This window comes from Protomyctophum parallelum, assembly GCF_964188405.1.
Source record: "Protomyctophum parallelum genome assembly, chromosome: 13".
Classification (NCBI taxonomy): Eukaryota; Metazoa; Chordata; class Actinopteri; order Myctophiformes; family Myctophidae; genus Protomyctophum; species Protomyctophum parallelum.
This window is the reverse complement of record NC_139708.1, coordinates 15,925,411-15,946,461: the sequence shown is the minus strand read 5'-3', so window position 1 is coordinate 15,946,461 and position 21,051 is coordinate 15,925,411. Positions and strand designations below refer to the sequence as shown.

The following is a 21,051-nucleotide window of genomic DNA, read 5'->3' as shown; positions in this document are numbered from 1 at the left end:
GACACTGAAAATAAGCAACGCAGGTTACAGTGGTGTTGAATGCCACCCATAAGCCACTCGACAGCTGTTCATTCTGAGTCACCAGATGGTTAGTTAGTGTGACACACTGGATGGTAGAATCAGCTTAATGTCATTAAAAGTGCTGATATAGGTATGTATAATTGGATACCGTAACTGAGTAAGTGATATTTTGGAAAAAAAAATTAAAAAGTTATATTCAGCTTCTGATAGTAATCATTTCTATAGGCGTACACATTTCTATACATTTTAATGTGGGTAACAACAATTATTAGTTTAAATCTGATAGTGTTTCCATTGATTGATTGATTGATTGGTTGATTGAAGTATTTATTAACAGATTGGAGAATTACAGTACATTTCAAGCACAACTCAATACAAAACTGTTAACTGTGGACGACACCATAAAGCATTACAGTGAGGGGGAAAAGGGGTGGGTGGGGGATTCAGATTTTACAGGGGCCAGTTTCGAATTTCAGCCATCCGTAGGTGCCCTTTGAGAGTGGTTTTGAAGGCGTCAAGGGATTTGCATGTCTTAATGACTGTTAGTAGGGCGTTCCACATTTTTGTGACAGGAGCGAAATTAATTTAGTCCATTGTTTGTGCCGAATCTGGGTTGCACATGGTTTGTTGAACTCCCTCTGGTGTTATGGGTTTGGACTTTGTTGACATTAAAGAAGTATTTAGACAGGTACATGGGTATCTTGGTGGTGTATATTGAATCTTGTGGACCAGACACCAGACCCATTGCAAGATGCTGTAGGCCTACTCTGTTGTCAGGTAGGTACTAGATAGGTAAACAGCGTCCACGTTTCCATGGAGACTGAACAGCATGCACTCGCGAGAATTCGAAAAAGTTGGTGGTTCGGTTCCCTCTCAGTTGTTTAAAGTGAGCTAAGCTAACTATGGCGATGCTAGTTTAAAATTAGCCATGGTTATGACAGTCATGTTTCAGCGCCTTTCTTCTGTCTGTCATACGCACAGACTGTTAGAAGCGTTTTAGGGCTAATTTCACCCCGCTGGCGCTGCCGCGAATGTTTTCAGAAACAAAATACTTCCGTATCCGTTCTATTCCCTTTCGCGCGTCAGCACGAAAAACAAACAAACCAGGATGGATTTGTGCTTCCCGGTGGTTCCTCAATGCGATCCAACTCATACAAGGACATGTTTATATAACTTTATTTCTATGAGTATAACAACCGGGGCTTCAAGATGGCAAGTGAGTGAGTCTGCATGACTACACGCTGCTGCTCTGCAGCCCAGCGGTGGTTGTTTTATATTGACTTATCAGTTGTCACTCAGTCTTGGATCACAGCTAGGACGTTCATCGGTCATATTAATATTATATAATATATTACTTGTTGTATCAAGGATATGTAATGTCACTGCAACAATAGCATGATGTCACTGCTTACAGCGGTGGAGGAAGCCATCAGTTTGACCAAAAAGGAACAAGCCAAGTTAAAAGACGATATTCAGCTCCACAGGGAAATTCTGCAGTCCTTGTAAGTCTCCTTTTAATTATTGCTCATAGTTACGGTGTGAAAAATTCAGCTCGCCTGTGTGTTTTATTTTGGGCATTGTGGGCGAGGAAGTCGACACGAACAAGTAGGCTGCACGCTTCGTTCTGTGCATCGGCGCTGTGGCTTAGTTGGTTAAAGCGCCTGTCTAGTAAACAGGAGATCCTGAGTTCGAATCTCAGCAGTGCCTTTTCTCTTGTACTGTTTCACCGCGCGATTATTGCGCTTGTACTTACTTAGTGAATAATTAGAATTGATTGGTGCGTACACCAGTCAATATTAATTATAATGCATAAGTCGCATCACAGTTAAGTTTGTTTGTACCCAGATTGTTATTAGCAATAAATTACGATTACGACAGGGGAACCGTGAATCAGTCAATATTAATTTAATGCAAAGTGGCTTCATGATCACAAATTTGTGGAACCGTGTGTCGGTGTGTGCGTGTGTGTGTTTGTGTCCCTAGAAAGGCTCTTGTTGTTTCATAATTAAATGATCACAGGCTTTCTAGGTCTATGTATGCATATATGCTTTGTGTGGACATAAATAAATGGTTAATGTGTGTGTGTGTGTGTGTGTGTGTGTGTGTAGTGATGTATTGGGTTTATAGCATCCTATCTGTGTTTTTTTCCTTATTTTTCTTCTGTTAATAAATGTATAGGCCTACTTACATTAATACATATTTGGTCCCCAGAAAACCACAAACCAAGATTGTTTCCAAGGACTTAGAATTGGCAGATAATTCCAATAAAGGTAATAATAAAATGTACATTGTTCAGTTTTATTGCATAACACATTGTATTTGTAACCAATGAGGTGGAGTCAGAAATCAGTAATAACAACCATGTGTGCTTTCATTTTCAGCCCCAGAACTTCTACCAGAGGAACAAGAGGAAATAGAATTATTGGAACAAGCACTGGAGAAAGCCATGCGCATTCGCAGTGGTATAGGACCATTTAAAGAACCTCAAAACAGTGACGGACAGTCTGGAACTAACAAACAAGCAGGTTGCACAGTGGCCAAGAACAAGGGAGGTACAAAGGCCTCTGGAAACTCTAAAAACAACCACAGAAGTAGTTCTGCTTCCAAGTCAACCAGCCTGGTCAGAAAAGAACCCACAAAGCCTAGAGCATCATTATCCTCCGTGGCTGGTGGAATAGGTACGACCGATCGCTATCCCGGACAATGCAGAAGCAAAGTGAATAATAATAGCAAGTCTATCAAGAAATGTCCTGTATCAGACCTTCCTCGCCCGTCAACTGGGAAAGAAAAGCAGAGTTCCCCAAACAGTGGGTCTGTTCAAGGCCACCTGCTGAGTGATGGGGGCCTGGACAAAGCTCTCTCTCATACACAGCAAACACCTGCCTCAAGCTCAGGCAGCACTGGAACTCCACAGAATGAGTATGCTTTTAGATCCATCAAGATTTAAACACCTGTCAATGTCAAGCCCCAATATAAAGTTTGACTCTGTTTTCTGTGCTACTTACTTTAACAAATCAGTTTGTCTTTATTTCATGGCAGGATATCCTCCGAAGAGATAAGGAAATGGAAATCACTAAGAAGCAAGAAAGACAGGTGCCAAACATGTATTTTTATGAATATGTCTATTTCACATGACGCCTTTCCTCAGGTCAGTTATGTGATTTGATTGCATTACATTTTATCTCTGTCTCCAGGTTGTGGGACAATGTAATGGCTGTACAAAGCAATCCTGTGCCTGAGAGAAGTCACTTCATGGAGAGAATGAGGGCTACGGTATCCTTCCTTCCTTTATTCTTGACCCAAAAACAACTTAAAAAGTGATCAGTGACACATTGAATATGTGTTTTAATTTTCATGTTGTATCATTACATACACACACATACATATACATACATACACATTTATATAATCTATTTAGTTTTAATTAGTACAGAACAATACAATGATGTTGTGCGAGTGCGACAATAATAGCAGCAGAAGACTCATTAAAATGCATGTCAATGCTTTTGTCGGTTGAAAACATTCTATTTCTGTCGCTGAAGTATAAAGTAAGCTTAAGACTTATATAATGACGTGCGTTTCTCCTTGGTGCACCCCCCCCCCCCCCCCCCCCCCCCCGACTGCTCTAGTTCTCCAAGGATTGCCATCCACATAGCAGCCCGGATCAGACCAGGGCTCTGGTGGCCAAACTGACACAGCAGGCGGAGGCCCTGTTCCACAGCTACCAGAGCCAGCAGGTCTTGGCCAAACAGACATCCGCAGCTGAGACAGTGCCAGGTAACAAGCCTGCAGAATGTCTCACAGGTGCACAAACAGACGGGGGTGGGAAGAAGTGTGTGGGTCGAGATAACAATAATCTGGAATGGAACACTGCAGGGCGTGTATTGAGCGTTAATTTATGCTTCATTTAGGCACCGGCGTACACTGGTGTCGCACACCGAAAATAGCTCACAACGTGTCACATTTGCGACATGTAGTTGGCTTGTAAATCCATGATTTTAAGCTTTTGATCTGCTTTAAATCAGAGTTTTAGATGTTTAAAGGCTGTGATTAATTCCACAGCTGCCAATTCCTGAGTCCAAACTGCTTCACAAATTAACTCATTAATTCCACCAAAGTCGTTTTTCATAATTAGATTTTGGATTTTGTCTATAGCTATATAAATAAATTTCACAAAAACCTGATGAATGTAATAAACCCAAAGCATTTAGAATATTGTCTTAAATAATTTTGCCAATATGTTTCCAATTAACTTTTGATTGCCTGAATCGTAATTCTTTAATGTGTTTTTCTTGTTTGTACAGGCAGTGGGGAGAACAAAGAAACTAATGTGACACTTGAAAGCCTGGATATAATGGCCGCAGAGCTCCGAAAATCGGCATCCCAGGTGAAACGAGGTAGGGGTTTTGGCTCATTATAACATCATAATTACACTCTACCTCATGAGACAAAGACTCCCCTTGAACAGTTGTGGCTTTGCAGAGAAGCAAATGGCAAATTAGTTTAAATAAGAACGCACAATAAAGAGGTGCAAAACACCACATGGGTCTGTTATAGGTTGCTCTTTTGCCACAACTTTTCACGGAGAGAGAGTTATGTAACAAAGGAGACATACCGTAGGTGGTGAAATTGTGACCCTGTGGTTCAATGTAGCCCCCCAGTTGTGTTTGAATTAGCCTATGTGGGGTATCGGGTTATTCCTAATGCAGCAGCGCACACACCGTGCATGGTGTAATTTTCATTGCCTCCCAACATATACAGCAAATATACAGCCAATGACCAGAGATTTACCATTCTCACCACACAAATGTTGACCTGCTACCCCCAGAGGTTGAATATATTTTCCAGTTTCAACGCTCTCTGTGCCAGTTCTAATGTGTGCCCTGAAGCCAACCTGATTTTGTAATATAGGCGATTGTTTTCCAATAATAACAAATATTCCAGAAACATAAAAAAATAGCCAGTATACAAGCTCACTGCAGTGGCTTCTTGCCATTTCTGTAACATTTTGAAAGTAAGAAATAACCATTAACTTTGTGAGTTATTTTATTTAGCAATATTAGATTTTTCTGAGAAAATGTCTTTGTGAAATGTAAAATTGTAAGATTGTAGATTTCTGCCGTGGAGTAAATCAGAGGGGGAGCGTGTTAACTAGCTAATTGAGCCTCTCCGTCTTGTCGTATGGAAAATGAAAATAGAGCTGCCGTGTAACCTCGGTGCCAGACGAGTACTTTCCTTGGCTTCTGCAGACCCCACCTCCCTCTCGCTCCCTGTAACAGAGGGGTTTTAAAGCTGTCCGCCCTGATGAGGCAGAGGCGAAGTTCCCGGCTATTTAAAGCTGAGGCAGCACAGCAAGAAGAAAAAAAAAAGAAAAGGAAAAAACATTTTAGGGTACAGTTGCTCGCGCTCACACTCTAAAGATAGCCCTATTTTCCGTCAGGGTGGGAATCATGGGATCGATGGAGGCCGGAGGGAGGCTGTCTCTGCACGATCGGGGTAAAGGGTGAGTGGGGAGAAAGGTTAGACGCGCCCCTGCCTCCCACCGTCACCTACAACACAGAAGCGGAGCTGAGGGAGCTAGAGAGGCTGAGGATGAGGGTGACACTGCTACAACGGGACATGTACCTGCAGCAGGTAAGGATCACCATGTTCTTCTACTGTGTGAACCTGACCGGTTTCATTCATTGTCAATGGGAATTTAATGTTTGTGTAAGTTGAAAATCTACACTAATAGCTCAATATAGGAGGGGCGCCAGCAGTTTTCAAAATGAGTTTTTCACAGAATCAAATGTTTTGTGGTCATGAATCACCAGGATCATGGATGTCTTGATACTAGGCTTAAAATAAATGAAATAAATATATTTGGAAATCTCTATGGGGAAAATGAATGGCGTCTATATTTTGGAAGTTGAACGATGGCACCATAAAGTGAATGGGAAATCGAGTGGCAAAGTGAATTGGCAAAGTGAGTTTAATGCCGTTTAACGTCGTTTAATGCAATCAGATAGGACTTTTCTATTTGGATGTATGGGCTATCATGGCCAGAAAAGTAGTTTTTTGCCACTCAGTAGGTCGGGTATGATGATGATGACGCGCGCATCGTACGACAAAGTATACATGTAGGGCGTGGTTAACACTCTCATTCCTCCATTTGCCAGGCTCTGTCACGCAGCCTGTTCCCTCAGCTCTCCTCAGTACTAAGTGGCCCTGGATGTCCCCAGCCCAGTGTGATTAGAGACATTTATTCCATTTTGGCAGACAATGGAGAGAAGTTCCCTGCCCTGGTACTGGACAGCGATCAAGACTGACTCCAGAAAATATAACACCTATAGGTCTTAGAACCTAACAACTGTAATGGGCTCTATGAACACATAATAACTTCCTACTTCCTTCACAGGTGTTACCGATGATACTAATTAAGGCTCTGTTACATTTAATGTTGTTCTCAAACTTTTCACTTTCAAGGACCCCCATACATTTATACAGTTATACACCTGTACAGGGCCATTTGGAGCCCCCCCCACTCAAAGACACTTTGAGGGGGGGCATACGTTAGTCCGACGTCCCTATAGTCCGACATACGTGGCCGGTTAAGACTTTATTACATTCCTTTATTTGCTGCCAGCAAATAAAGGGAATGAAGCAAACAATGTGGCGGGTGAGGAGCTAAACACAGTTGGAAACGGAGAAGGCATATTTTACGCAGCGCAAAGATGTCCCGTTACCGTGGATAGACCATAGAGCTATAAAGGATAGACGTGGTCGAATGAGGAGACTGAAGCCTTGGTCGAAATGAGGACGAGTACATTTATCAATTGCTTAAGGAAACACATAAAAACACTGCAGTGTAGCCTACAGAATATTATGTCTGTCTGTGCGTAAACATGGAGTGCTGTCACTGTGTGGGGAGTAGGGACTTTCATCTCGATAAACATTGTCTGTTCTCAATGCGCTCTGCGCTGTGCCAACATGCCCAAAAGAACAGTGCGTGGCTGCATGCGCATAGTAAGAGAGAGAGGTCCAGTCCCCGACGGCACGACACGTGTGACGTTATAATTTTAACACCATAGATTTCACTGTGTAGGGTAGGCTATAGTTTATGAATTGAACACATTGATAAGGTCCCTGCTGCGTTTCCAATTGCTGTGGTTATACAGAGCAGTGTGAAGGCAAACCGCGGCAAATTAAATATGCAAGAATCCCAACTTCTCCGTCATTCGCATCGAGTCTACCGAAGTATTAGGTGAGAATGTGACCTAAGACTCACCCGTGTCTTCTGTGTGCGGTTAGTGTTAGGGTTAGGTTAGGCCAGGTTAGGGGTAGTAGGGTTAGTAATATCAGATTATTGGGACATGTTTCCAGTAACGTTCTCAACAGGCCCAAAAATTATGGCCCGACCCTACCCTAACTAAGAATTACCGAAGCCTGACAAAAAAAGAGAGAAAAACACCACGGCGCGGCGGCGTGTTTCAATGTGAAAGTGAGAACGGAGATCAACAGACTTATCGAAATAAAGGATGTACGGGTATGTAACTCACGTTAGAATAGGCTATTAATGTTCCATTTCCAATCATTCTAATGGATTCCAGTGAGCCAACATGCAAAATATCAGTACCCTGACTCTGTTTGACCGGAATGGAACCGAGCCTGAATAAGTAAGTATCATCTGTAACACCTGTGAAGGAAGTAGGGAAGGGGCCCGGAAGTCTGTTATTCTGTGTGCATAGAGCTTGTTGGTTGGAATCTATCTTTTAGTGCATGGTGTATTGTTTCACACATGGTATTTATTCAGGTCACAGACTCAAATTTTGTGTTTCAAAATTCAGTTTGTGCTTAATTTTTCTTTCACACTCTTTGAGCAGAACATGCATAATTAAAAAAATCATCAATTTAATACACATTCTATTTTCATCAGAATAGAATGCATTCTACAGTCATTGCATGTCTGTAGTTTGCTTTTTTTCCTTTGAATAAATCAACGACTCTAATCAACAACTATGAATGCTAATGTATCGTATGCAAATGTTTTATGTCTGTTTAGATTTGTTTTTATTGTGATATCTGCAATCATTGTAGTATCATGGTGTGACATTATTACCTTCGAAACGACACTCAAATCAATGACTAACATTGTGTAGTAATCACAATGCCAGCAGGGGGCACTGATAGAACCAGAATATATTGAGAAGAATAAATAAGTCTAACATGCAGAATGAATGCTCACAATGCACTACTACAGCAACAGAACAGACATCTTCTCCAGTCAAAGACAAAGTAAACTAGAAAAAGTGCCCTTCTGGGCACAGGTCTCCACCAGGATTTCTTCCTCAGCCTAGTGGGAATATTTCGCAATCGGACGCTGCGTTGAGGAGTTGTGGCGATTTGTACAAAGCGGGCTACTCCTGAAAACTGTACGAGCCAATCGTGGCCAATCAGGATGGAATATGAGAAATCAAACAAACCTGTCTTGATCACATGACTATGGAGATCATGTGTACCGATTTGCGTGAAATTTGGATAAAATCTGAAGGAGTAATAATAGAAAATGTGTTTTACATATGTGGGCCTCCTGGTGGCGCTATAAAGAGCAGATGTGAAAAATTCCAGGCAAAGGTTTTTCCTTGGCCTCTAGGGAGTTGGCATACAAAGTTATCCACAGATCCGTGCAGTTAGAGGTAAAACACTTTTCGGCCAGTTATAGCGCCACCTTGAGGCTGAGTTGAAATTGTTCATGTGGCATTTCGTCCTCGGCCTAGTGGGAATGTGGGTGCACAATTTCACGGAAATCACGCGATGTGTTCATGATTTGCAGCATTTTGTTTGAAACTGAGCACTCCTGTGAACTTTGGAAGCCAATCTTAACCAATCAGGATGGAGTGTGAGAAATCTGAAAGACCAGTTTCGTTGAATGGCTCTAGAGAGACTGTGTACCAATTTGCGTGATGTTTGGACAAAATCTGTAGGTGTACTGTGCAAAAACTTGTTTTGCACAAAGCGGCCTCCTGGTGGCGCTATAACAGGCCGTTCTGGAAAGTTTGGGGCAGAGGTTCATCGTTGGCATCCAGGGAGTGTGTGTGCAAAATTTGGCATCGACCGGGTTAACGGTGGCCGAGATTAGCTGCTCACGGACACACACACGGACGGACACACGGACGGACGGAGTGCAAAACATACTCTCCCCCCATGCCTTCGGCCTGGTGGAGACAACAATCAATCTTAGCCTGGCAGATTATTGAGGTTAGTTCCCAAGCTAGCAGCACTAAATAGGAGGGTCACTCCTAGCAGGGCCTAGCAGGGGAAGCTAGGGGATTCCATAGTTTCAGACCGGATATTAGTTTGGGCATGTCATTGTAGGCAAACATTTTCAAACTCATTTTAAATCTTACTCCAAATTCTACTAGGTGCACGTTATAAATGATGTGTTTATCTTGGAAATGGGGCTTGTATAGGGCTTAATTTAAAGTGGTTAATGATTATTAAGTATATTGTATTATTTGAAGATCACTGTGATTAGTGTGATACAATGGATCGCAGACTCCCAAGCGACTCTCTAGTAGTGATCAGTGTTCAGAGAAAAACCTACTTCCACCCCGAGGTGTGGATGCCAGGGACGCGTGTCAGAAAGGGAAATGTCAAGGCTTTCACTTGAAGATAAAAGGAAACACAGTATGTGAGTGAGACAGAGTAATACACATTACATGATGAACTGCTAGAACATCACACCTGCCTCCACCAATGCTCATTATTCATTGTTTAGAAGCACAGCAGCTCACTGGCTGATTCAATACTTAGCCACAAGCTTCAACACATCTGAGACTCCCGAGCCCGACGGCCTTTGCCGCGTGTCACTCCCCATCTCTCAACTCCTTTCCTGTCTGACTACTGTTCCCTATCAATAAAAGCATATAAAGCCCCAAAACAATTCATAATTTGTTTGATTAACTGTTGCTCCATGCAGTGTTGCCTGTCTCCATGCATGATAATCTTTTTCATGACTTTGGCCGATGATGTGCGAATGGCACAGCCTGTTCCAGACTGGGCGACAGGTGGCGCTGGGTTCACACAGCAGGCCGTGGGTGTCTGCGCCCTGCTGCAGCAAGCCCTTGTGCACACAAACACCCAATGGCAGCTGAGTCACAAAGAGGACACATTCTGGGCGGTGGGAACAGCTTCACTTGAGTAGTGTCAGCTGGAAATGGCACGTTTCCCTGATGATACAAGGGACATACACATGAGGGAGAGCGTTGATTCAGTTCAGTTTTGAAGGCCTTGCCACTAATGGCTTGAGTGGGAAACGAGCTAAAACCTCATCTCATGCCCTGCTCCTACTCAGTTTCCCAAACAATGGGCTGGGGCCCATTTGTGGGTCACTTTTTTAATTTCCTATATTTAAAAATATTCCCTTTTTTCATTTCCTATATTTAAAAATATATCTTATTTCGAAAGATTAAATAATATATGTTTAAATCAAAACAAATCACAACTTTTCATCAATTGCAACATTTTTCAAAAGTAGTTTGGGTTCCGGGTAAAATGTCTAATTTCTCTTTTGGGTCTCGAGCTAAAACGTTTGGGAACCACTGGATTATACGTGATCCAAGTCGTACCGGATTCCAATGTTTGCAGTGTGCTGGCGGCTGTGGATCCGTCCCTAGAGTCTCGGGGCAGAGTGTGTCGAGAGCGTGGTCGATGAGGAGGCAGCAGAAACATTCTGCAGATCACGTCAACACAACACACTCAGGTCCCTGTGGGAGAGGAGCTCACGCATACGCAACTCAGCCTTCCTGTGACCCTGCGGCATCTGCTGCCGCTGAGGCCTGGCGCTGGCTGTCGCCAGCACCACTCGTACACACACACATGCACTGTCATGGCCCAGCCCAACCCCGGGTTCCTCGTGTCTCACGCCGTGCTGTCATGCCGTTTGAATCACATAATGGAACTTTCTTTGTGACATGTCTGTCAGGCCTGGAACTGAGTAACTGACACTTTCCCATGCTCTCGCTCTGACTCGCACACATACGCCTTTTCCTCCGAATCCTCTCTCTAAACATCCTGCTGGGCTCTTCTACTTTCCATTTCTCTTTCTTTTGGAATCCTGTATCTCTCTCATTCCTGTAAGCCTGTAGTAGTGCGTGTGGTTTCAATTTAAGGGAAAAGTAGGCTACGCCTACGTCACACAGCACCAACCACTTCTCATGAAAACCATGGAGCACTACCAACAATGCACTTTCCTTCCACACATATAAGGCTACCCACTCATCGCTGAGAGAATTCCTTTTTCTCCCGCACCCTGCCACCCTCTCACACACTCCTCCATACACTCGTCCTCTGATGATCCTCTAGCTACAGCTCTTCTTTTTCATTGAGCTACGGTGGAGATTTAACTACTTAAGTCCTATACTATATAATGTGTGTATATATATATATATATATATATATATATACTGCCGAAAATAACGCATTGAGCACGTATCACATATCACATTCCAAACCTGTGAGTTTGTATTTTTTTCACTTATTGCATACCCAGAATAGGGACCCCAGGTTGAAAGTGGTTATATGCTAAGCGTGCATTGGCAGAGTGCATGAAAAATGCATGTGGGTTCCTCTTCAGAGGCTGACGACCATTTCCGGCAGCTTCTACTGTAAATGTGGCTCCCTCACACACCCTCAACACGTACAAGATGTTTTATTCATTTCTATTTCAAACATTCCAGTTTATTTCTGTAAATTTGCTGGTATTATCCCGGATGCAGGTTTTCATCCATAATTCACCCTTTTCCATACTCTCTAAAATCAAGAAACACATTTAAAAATCTAAACACTAGCATTAAAAAGCATTTTATCAATACAGGTCAAGAAACAGGGTAATTTGTTAACAGACAGATGAAGTTGGGCTGACAGATTTCATGGCTTAGTCACATAATTCGTGTAGACCTGTAAATGTAACTGTCTAGATTAGAAAATGTATTTAAACTGTCCAGATTACCTGTAAATGGCAAGGTCCCTGATGGGCTGATAAAGCATTCCATCCTTGTGCTCGTTTAATTGAGAAGGCAGATGGAAAGAAATAATACTTATTTTTTAAATGGAATAATGCAGCCAGTCTCATCTTGTGTCCCCTCTTGTAATGTGTTTTGCATTTACTTATTGCCTAAGCAAGTGTGAGAGGGACAATGCCATGAAAAATTCTATATAGACCTCTGTGTAATGTCTATTTGTAATAGATCTGCAATTTCAATGTAATGTTAGATGTTCTTGGATAATTCTTAAGCCCCTGGAGGGTTTTTAGGCTTTCTCTTTCACATGTTTTATTATTTTTTAATATTTTGTAAGTGAAAACAAACAAACAAACAAACATATACCTGTATGGGTAGATGCAAAGGACAAAATTTCACATAAATCTGACAACTTAAGGGGACTTATTAGTATATCAACTGAATTCGATTGATTGATTGATTGATTGATTGATTGAAAATTGTATTAACGGTTTGTAGAACATTTCAAAGAAAGTACAGACCTGTACAAAATCTGCTACGAGGATAAAACCAGAAAAAGCACTAAGACGTGGGTTCAAGGGTTGTATACTGAATATGATGATTCTAGTGGCCTGCAGGTTGAACTTCTTGCCTGTGACCAGCGTGTTAAACACTTTCAACCTGGCGTAATGTCATTATCAGGTGAACATAAAAAAGGAATCAGGCTCCCACGTGTCAGCCATCTATGATATATGATGACTCCAAAACGTGGAGCCTGATCAGAGTCTCATTGACTTCCATTTGGAAATTATAGTTACTAGTCCTTACCCGTTCTGAATATATGAACAGCAAATGATGTTCAGTGTGGGTAATGTGATAGGGGGGGGGGATTGTTTACAGATGGTGTTGTGAAGTTGGGTTGGGCACAAAAGTAGGCAAGGAAATGCTGTAGTACAATCATAAGCACACCATTGATGTGTGATGTAAATTTGGTGGTGATATTCTGTGTATAAATGGAAGTTATTTTATTGAATATTTTCGTTCACGTTAACATGCCCCCGTCAGAACTGTCAGAGCTGGCTTTCAGGTGCCTGTGCCACGCAACCCGCGCGTTGGCCGCGATGCTTCCCAAAGAAGAAGTTATGTCGACTGACGCAAGAGTAGCTAGTAGTATCGGGGTCCAAGTTGTTTGCCCCGTGTGGGTCTGTTGCGCAGAGTGGCATGTTGTTTGTTGTATGTAATATCTGACCATATGTAACGGTCAGATATCGCTATCACTGCTACGAATTATTTAAATCACGGGTTGTGAATGATCTCCTCTTAGGATACGATTGATAAAGGGAATGTAATGAAAATAGCCTAAATAAGCAAGCAGAAAACAGTCAGAAACAAAACTCGCGTTAACCTTTTATCTAAAGTGAAATGAAGGAATCAACAGTTATACACACAGAGTTGAATGAATGAGTGAATGATCCGAAACATGCCCCCAGAGTTCCTTCCCAACGTAACACTCCCTCCAAAGCAAAGTAAAGGTGATAAAATAAACGTAATCCATCCCCGTAGCGAACGTAATCCAGTGAAGGTATAGGCTACTCCAAACAAAGAGGAAGAAGAAAACCCTCGGATCCTACTACGGTAGAGTGTTCGCCTCGACAGCAGCCAGAGCGAGGCGGAGGGGCCAAATTTTATAGGGCACTATTTGTTGTGTTGCGCCGGTAGCTAGAGGAAGCATGCCAGTGGGGTAACAGTGAGAACGGTGGCCTGTGATACAGGTGTCGCTAAGGGGCGGAGGTGTGTGAGGAATTCACTAATAAATTCATTATTAATCATTAATGTGTCAAATCGAAAAAAGGGCTTCGTTATGCCCTCCATATTCATATGGTCAATGCCTGTGTGAAAAGTGGGAGCGATTGGTGCCGGCAATGAGGAGATAATGCTGTGTTTCTGACAGACAGACAGACACACACAGACATTGTTAGAATTATAGTATGATGATGATGATGATGATATATCTTTCAAAAAGTATAAAAAGTGGAGTTATGTCTGTGGCCTACTGGCAGTGTGCATACAAAGTACGAACACCATGTCTTACAGAGTCGGAATGTAAAATGTAGTATCAAATTATCTAGGACCAATATTTTAAGTTCTTAGACTCACTGCGATGATCCATGTCTGCAGAATATGAAGCTTTTAGATGAAAAGGCCTGTGTCATCAATCGTAATAATCTTAATGTGTCCTTTTGTGATCTGGTAGATTTGCCAGCTCAGACAGGCAGGGAACGCTATATTATGGATTGATGAATTCATATGGAAGAGAAAAGCTTCCAGAGCTAAGCATGGATTAGGTTCAATATAGATTTTAAGGTATTTAGCAGATGCTGTTATCTAGAGTATAGCACGTACAAAAGTATTATCTGCTATGCTGACGTTATCTTCCATTCAGCCAAAACTAACTGGCATATGCGTGGGTTGCGAGCAATGAGTGAGTTTTGCTGCTGTGATCTATCTGCAAGTGTGTGTGTGTGTGTGTGTGCGTGTGTGTGTGTGTGTGTGCGTGTGTGTGTGTGTGTGTGTGTGTACATACTATAGTCAGACTATAGTTCACATAACAGGAGGCGTGTGGTTGCATGTACAGTATAGGAGCGGTGATGTGGTAATGGGGGAATGGATAGAGCACATGGAACTTAAGAAGTATGGTTATGTTTAGCGGGTGAGGTTCTCCCTTCTCTCCTCTCATTCCTTGTAATCTATCACGTATAATTGACTTTCCATTCCGGCAATATCACAATTTTATTTCTCCCCGCTGCCGAATAAAAAGACAACAGAAAAGGGAGACTGATGATGTGTTGGAATAGAGGGTGCCGTTAACTCTTCTTCACCCCTCCTTTTTGTCTTGTTTTTTGCTCTGCCTACTCCAGCCTTTTGACATCACAAAGGAGGGAGCCAATCGCAGAGTTTGGACTTGCCCCCCTTCTCCTTCCTGGCTCCGCCCCCGAAGTGGCCCCTTACATATATGCCCCCTCGCTCCGTTCAGCAGTGTAAACTATGCTGCCGGAGAGCCAGCAGGCAGTGCGCCGACACACAGTCAGAGAGGGAGGGAGACAGAGGACGCCGGGAGAGGACGCTGAAGTGTGAGTGGATTTCTGCGCAGACTTAAGGGACGCTTCAGCCATTCTGTTTCCAGGATCCTCTTCTGGGCTCACAAAGACCTCCTTCTGCTCTCTCTCTCTCTCTCTCTCTCCCTCCCTCTCCTTCATTCTGTTCTCCCTTTCTTGCCTCTTCCCCTTGTGGCTCTCCAAGCCAGAGCTGACTACAGAGGAGATCACAGAACACCACTACTACAGCCCCAGTCTCCAGACCCACAGCACGAGGATGGGCTGCACCACAGGTAACCTCGCCTGTCAGCCCCAGCTCCAACCCAACTCGGCACAGGATGGACAGTTCCTGGAGGCGGGCGGACCCAAGGTCCCAGACGTGCTGTCCTCGCTCGAGCGCCTGTCCCAGGCCACCGGGGGCATGGAGAAGTCCTGGTACCGCTGCATTTTCCCCTTCGGCATCATCTCCCTGGTGATCGGCGTGGCAGGGACGGGAGTGACCTACACCTACAACGACTTGCCTCAGACCAAAGTGGTGTCCGTTGTGTTGCTGGTCGCGGGCCTGGTGCTGGTGCTCACGGCCACCATTTGCTGGGCCGTGCACAAGAAGAAGAGGAGGAAAAAAAAAGAGGGAGGAGGCTCCTTCACCTCAGAGCAGTGTCCCCTGTGAGATACGACAGAGAGGGGGACGCAGGGACACGGAGTGAGGAAAGACATGCCCAGAGCCGGGGGCTCACAGACGGGCTAGACAAGCCACCATTCCAACCCCTCTACGCCCCAAATCCTCTCAAATCTTTAGCATGCTAAAGTTTGGCTCCGCTCGTACAGAGGAGAACTTGGGGTTCAGAGTTGATGGACGAACAGAGAGCGGGAAAGAGAGAGAGGACGGATGGACACACTGAGGATCTATTGCAGCCTGGTAGCACTTTTTGGATAGCCACCATTGGAGGGATCACCACCAGCTCACACGAACACACACGCACACACACACACACACGCACACACACACACACACACGCACACACACGCACACGCACACACACACACACACACACACACACACACACACACACACACACACACACACACACACACACACACACACACACACACACACACACACACACACACACACACACACTACACACACACACACACACACTGCTTTATCATCAGACAGCAGGTGTCCAGTGTCAAAACAACTTCCAAGGAGACACATACATAAATATGCACCCCCCACACACACACATACACACACACACACATACATATGCACCAGCCACACACAGTGGGAAATCTCACACTCAGTGCGCTATGCAGAGCGTCTGTCAGAGTTGGTGCGGACGTCACTGGGCACGTCAGTCACGGCATTCCTCCAGCCAGGATAGGTGACCGTCCGAGAGGCCAGGAAGTGGGCCAAAGACGGCAACCCGACACTGGGCCGAAAGAGGAGTGCACCCACGTCAGCGGCCCGCGTCATTCACTCGTCCTGTGACACCGCAGCAATGTGTTGGGGCTTTTTTTACGCAACGGGAAAGTGGAACCTGAGTCCAAAAGGCTCTCACTGGCAGCTGTGTGGACGAGGAGTTGGAGAGGGTCTGCCGGGGGGAAGTGTATGCCGCATGTGTGTGTATGTGGGCCCACGTACTGTATGTAAAAGTATGCATAACGTGGACACCTATTGGGGGGGAACTGAAACTTTACAAGAACATGTGCCATGCGTGTAAGCATCACTAATAAGGAATGAAAGAGTCACACACAATCACACATGAGTGTATGCGTGGCTGTCCCCTCAGCACAGCCCAAACTATTGTAATAGGCCCTGTCCAAAAGGGGCAAGCAATTTCCAGTGGAGCAACTTGGAGAGGAAAGAGACAGACACTCAACGGCCTTTATTTTTGTATTCATTTTTCTCCCCTGTGTCATGTGCAGGCCGGTGACTTTCTGACTGACTTACAGATGCCTTCCCTCCTGACTATGTGTGCCCACTGGCCAGCATACATGCGCACGTGGGGGACCTCACCTCCAGGCAGGGCATGCCAGGATTACTGAAGGACACTGCCTGAGGGCTGAGGGGACATGCCGCCGGCCGCATTGATACTTCATCAAACAGCCCCTCCTCCCATGCTGCTTACTTTATACTCCCATCGTACAATGGTGTTGCTCTACGAAAATAGCTGCTATTTTTGGCAAGCGACACCGCCGTACCACGAAGAACAGATCGGGCCGCTCTGGTGCCTTGAGCGAGTGGCTCAGTGGAAAAAGGCTCTGCGGGCGTTCCCCCGTTTTCCATCTGCTCTCCTGGGAATTTCTCCCCTCTCTCTTTACCCCGACCCGACAGTACTCTCTCCCCAACACCCCCCCCTCTCTCTCTCTCTTCGGTGCCCACCATTTATACACCTTCCCTCATCCTTCCATACCACTACCCTCACCACCCCCGCCACCTCCGCCTCCTCCTCACATCTCATTTCACTGTCAGCCCCATTATGATAGCCCCGGAGCAACTGTGTGCTGCAGCACATCACACTCACTTTAAAAGCCACACGTCACACAGCCCTGCCTGGGCTCAGCCATGTTTATTTAGTTCTCCACCTGTTCGCCATATAAAGCAGATTATTTTAATGTTTTATAGATGAGAACCCATTGGCTGAGAGTGAGGGGCTAATCCCTTTGTTGGTATGCGTGCCAGGACATTTGAATGAGAGAAGAGAATCTGTTGTGGGGATTCCCTTTCGTCTCCTACTGCCACTAGCTGTGCTCTTTGTCTTTCAGGGAGGTTGGATGTTGTAGCTACTGTTGCAGCACTCCGTTCCGCATCACTGACTGCCAGGAGTCTCGCTGTCTGTGTGTGATCTCACTAGAGAGAGCACATTTTTATTCATGTCTTAAAGAAAACTCTACAGTATGTTCCTGAATGTAAGTAAGCAGGGAGAGAACACAAAGGAAGAAAATGCATGTGCAGAAAATAGAATGGAATTGAACATCATTGTGTCTATGTGTGATGGAGCGTGCACCTAGACCTAGAGATTCTGTTACCCATGATGACATTGATTTCACTGTTGTATTGATCCGGGCTCCTGCATTAGTGCCGGCTGTTACTGTAAAATGTGTCTATGCATAATGTGGTAGCATTTGACAAACTCTGCCAAAGGCCATCCCAGGTTCATACTTCATAGTATTCACATTCATTCAAAGCAAATCGGTGATTACTATCGTTAAATATTAACGATATTAGCTATATAAACTATAGCCCATGAGCTGTGGCATTGTGCCAGATTGTATGGAAAAACATTTCAAGAGAATACCATGAATTGGTGTGTTTTCCAATAGACAGGCATGGCCTGAATTCCTGCTTGGGTTGTGTAGAACACAGCAAAATCTTCAGCGTTGATAAAAATAAATGGCTCCATTTGGGTCCATTTTTACACTCTCAGGGTTAAATTAATGCTGAGGATTTTCCCCTCTCACTCTTTGCCTTGCCCCCAATATGTTGCAGATCATTTTGCGTTGGATGCCCTGTTGTGTGGTGTTCTCATTACGGCAGAACAGGAAAGAGAGAGAGAGGGAGAATAAAGAGGAAAGGGAGGATGAACAGATAAAGATGGAGAGCCCCGTGACAGCTGCCTTGCCTCTTAACTTTTATGTGACAGCGGAGAGCCCAGGCTGTGGGCTGAGATTGGGATCAGCCATCCCGAACAGAACACAATTATATTCTGAGGGGATGTAATGCATTACGGGAAGGAACAGCGAAAATGTCAATTCTCCCAGAGATTGGGATCTGTGATCGGGCCTCCTTGGGTCTTTGAGCTGGGACAATGACAGAACCCACAGCACTGAGTCACGAGGGAGAGGCCTTCCTGTGCCTTTTCTTATTGACAAAGGAACAGAAGCAAAACAAACAGGGCCTCCTTTTTGTCTATATAGAGAGACATCCAAAAAAAAAAGCCAGGTTAGGTTTTATTTTAGGTTTTTATTTTATGGTTGCGTTTTTATAGGGGGTGGGGAGGGGGTATTAAAGTGTGGAGAATATTTATGATACTGTTTTTAGCTCCAGTGTGCGAGCAGATGAGACAGAAACCCCAGGTGGGATTAAATTACATGTTAATGATGACAAGGTAGCAGCCTAGCGCACTTCTATGTATTGTATTGCAGCCCAGCCGGGGCACCCATCCATAACTGCACGGATATACTGTTAGGCCTAATGAAAAACCTGTTTTATTTTGGGATGAAACTTAGGGTCAGATTATATACAAGTTGTGCGTATATTCAATTCACTGTTCAAGAGATCACAAGAACAACGTGATAAGATGACAGAACATCCATATCCTGGCGAGTGTGTTTCTCAGAAAAAAGATAGATTGCTGTCCAGGCTTTAAAGATCCACTGAGAGTGGGAGAGTTGTGCAATTTCATTGAGAGAAGCAGACCGCCAGGAGCCAGCAAAGTGATGGGAATACAGATTTACAGTCAGTCAGGCCATCAATTTGACCACAATAACATAGCTTTACTAAACACACACACACACACACACACACACACACACACACGATAGCTGTTCATGTGTGTTGGACTGCAGGGGGCAAATGCTCTTGTGTAACATGAAGTTTGCCTATTTGTTCTAGCTGTTTGTATACAGTGCCAAAATTGTTTATGTACAAATGAATACTGATGGCAATTGGCCAGATATTGTTTTGTAGCGATTCAAAAGTGATTCCCCCTGCAGCAAATCTACCTCTCTCAGCTCTGGTGAGGGAAATCTTTCTTTTACACAGTAGACAGCCTCTTCTAATCCACTGATGCTGTTGGTCACTCTAGTGAGTGACACAAATCGTTTGTCTGTTATTTGGTGTGTGTGTATATATATATATATATATATAAATATAGCCATTTTATATTTGTACTGTATATTTATACTTGAAAATGTATTTTAAATGTTGCATTAAAGAAATGTTATGTGAGCACATTTGTCATGTCATGTTTCAGCATAAAACATCTTGATTAAAGACTCCACCTACTGGCAAAATGTTGAAATGTTACTTTTGAGTTAGAATTTAAACTTTGCAGTACAACAGTATTTAAATTGCCAAAAAGAAACAAATATACAAGCCTCTCTTTTTGCGAACCCCTCGCGCAATGAAATATAAATTGACTGCAAGTAAAAGAATGGCAGCTCCACACCACAAATCATGGATCCATTCTACATTTAAGAATGAACACTGTTGGTCCAATTAAAACCCTGCTGCCAGTAACACTGGGAACTGTCTGTGGGTGTGGAGAGAAAATGGTTTCGGTCTGAATAACAGTAGAGAGGCCAGTGGGGGCCGGGGTTGGTTATAGATTGCTGGGGTCAGCACAGATTACAGGAAACTGGCTGGGAGCAATCATCCGCTTCTCAGGCCACCGGCCATGCACATGCACGTCCACACATTTTTCACTTTAAATGGCATTTTGAAATGAAACCAAGTCTGGAATATGCATTTTAGTGTGGATGTAGCCCCAAGAAGGCCTGGCTTCAAACAAAGGCCTATTAATCATCCTCTGAATTGCATACAAGTGTTATCAGACCGTTTATAATGTAAGGTAAGAGAAGAGGCTGCACGCTGCAGACGAGGCAATGCTACGTGTTTCACTGATTGCATTCAAGTCTCCATTTGGCAGCTTAATTATTATGATCAGCTCTTTTGGTTCTGCCTGAATTCTGAGTCACCATCTGCTGTGATTGTGACATAATGATACCTTTATGGCTGGGAGGTGTCACTTTTCATATATATACCTGATATCAAAGAGGACAGATCTATCATAGGACATAATAAACAAGTGTGGTCCAAAAATAAAATAAAAAAATATTCAGATTAGTTATAAATCCAAAGTGTTCTGTGCTGTCCGGCTGGTTTTGGCTGGTACTACACTGGAGAGATAGTGAGGAAGACGGGAAACATTAAAATAGTTGAACAGCAT

General features: G+C 43.9%; 2 protein-coding genes across 2 annotated transcripts; both read left to right on the top strand.

Annotated features, from left to right (window-relative positions):
• Nucleotides 1–1,126: 1,126 nt before the first annotated feature.
• Nucleotides 1,127–15,131, top strand: tedc2 (tubulin epsilon and delta complex 2). The gene is made up of 9 exons (XM_083778975.1): nt 1,127–1,523; nt 2,233–2,291; nt 2,403–2,940; nt 3,061–3,114; nt 3,216–3,294; nt 3,651–3,798; nt 4,326–4,418; nt 5,462–5,655; nt 14,918–15,131. Exons 1-9 carry the CDS (start codon nt 1,417–1,419, stop codon nt 15,125–15,127), a joined length of 1,482 nt encoding a protein of 493 aa, XP_083635101.1. The 5' UTR covers nt 1,127–1,416; the 3' UTR covers nt 15,128–15,131.
• A 240-nt stretch (nt 15,132–15,371) lies between these two features.
• LOC310869081 (transmembrane protein 100) lies at nt 15,372–20,052 on the top strand (the record flags this gene model as incomplete). The annotated part of the gene is made up of 1 exon (XM_083779666.1): nt 15,372–20,052. One exon carries the CDS (start codon nt 15,372–15,374, stop codon nt 15,762–15,764), a length of 393 nt encoding a protein of 130 aa, XP_083635792.1. The 3' UTR covers nt 15,765–20,052.
• Nucleotides 20,053–21,051: the final 999 nt, after the last annotated feature.

Coding starts and splice junctions, on each gene's coding strand:
- tedc2 (XM_083778975.1), top strand. CDS start 1,417: ATGATGTCACTGCTTACAGCGGTGGAGGAAGCCATCAGTTTGACCAAA. Junction 2,292..2,402: donor GGCAGATAATTCCAATAAAG/GTAATAATAAAA, acceptor TTTCATTTTCAG/CCCCAGAACTTCTACCAGAG. Junction 3,799..4,325: donor CGCAGCTGAGACAGTGCCAG/GTAACAAGCCTG, acceptor TTGTTTGTACAG/GCAGTGGGGAGAACAAAGAA.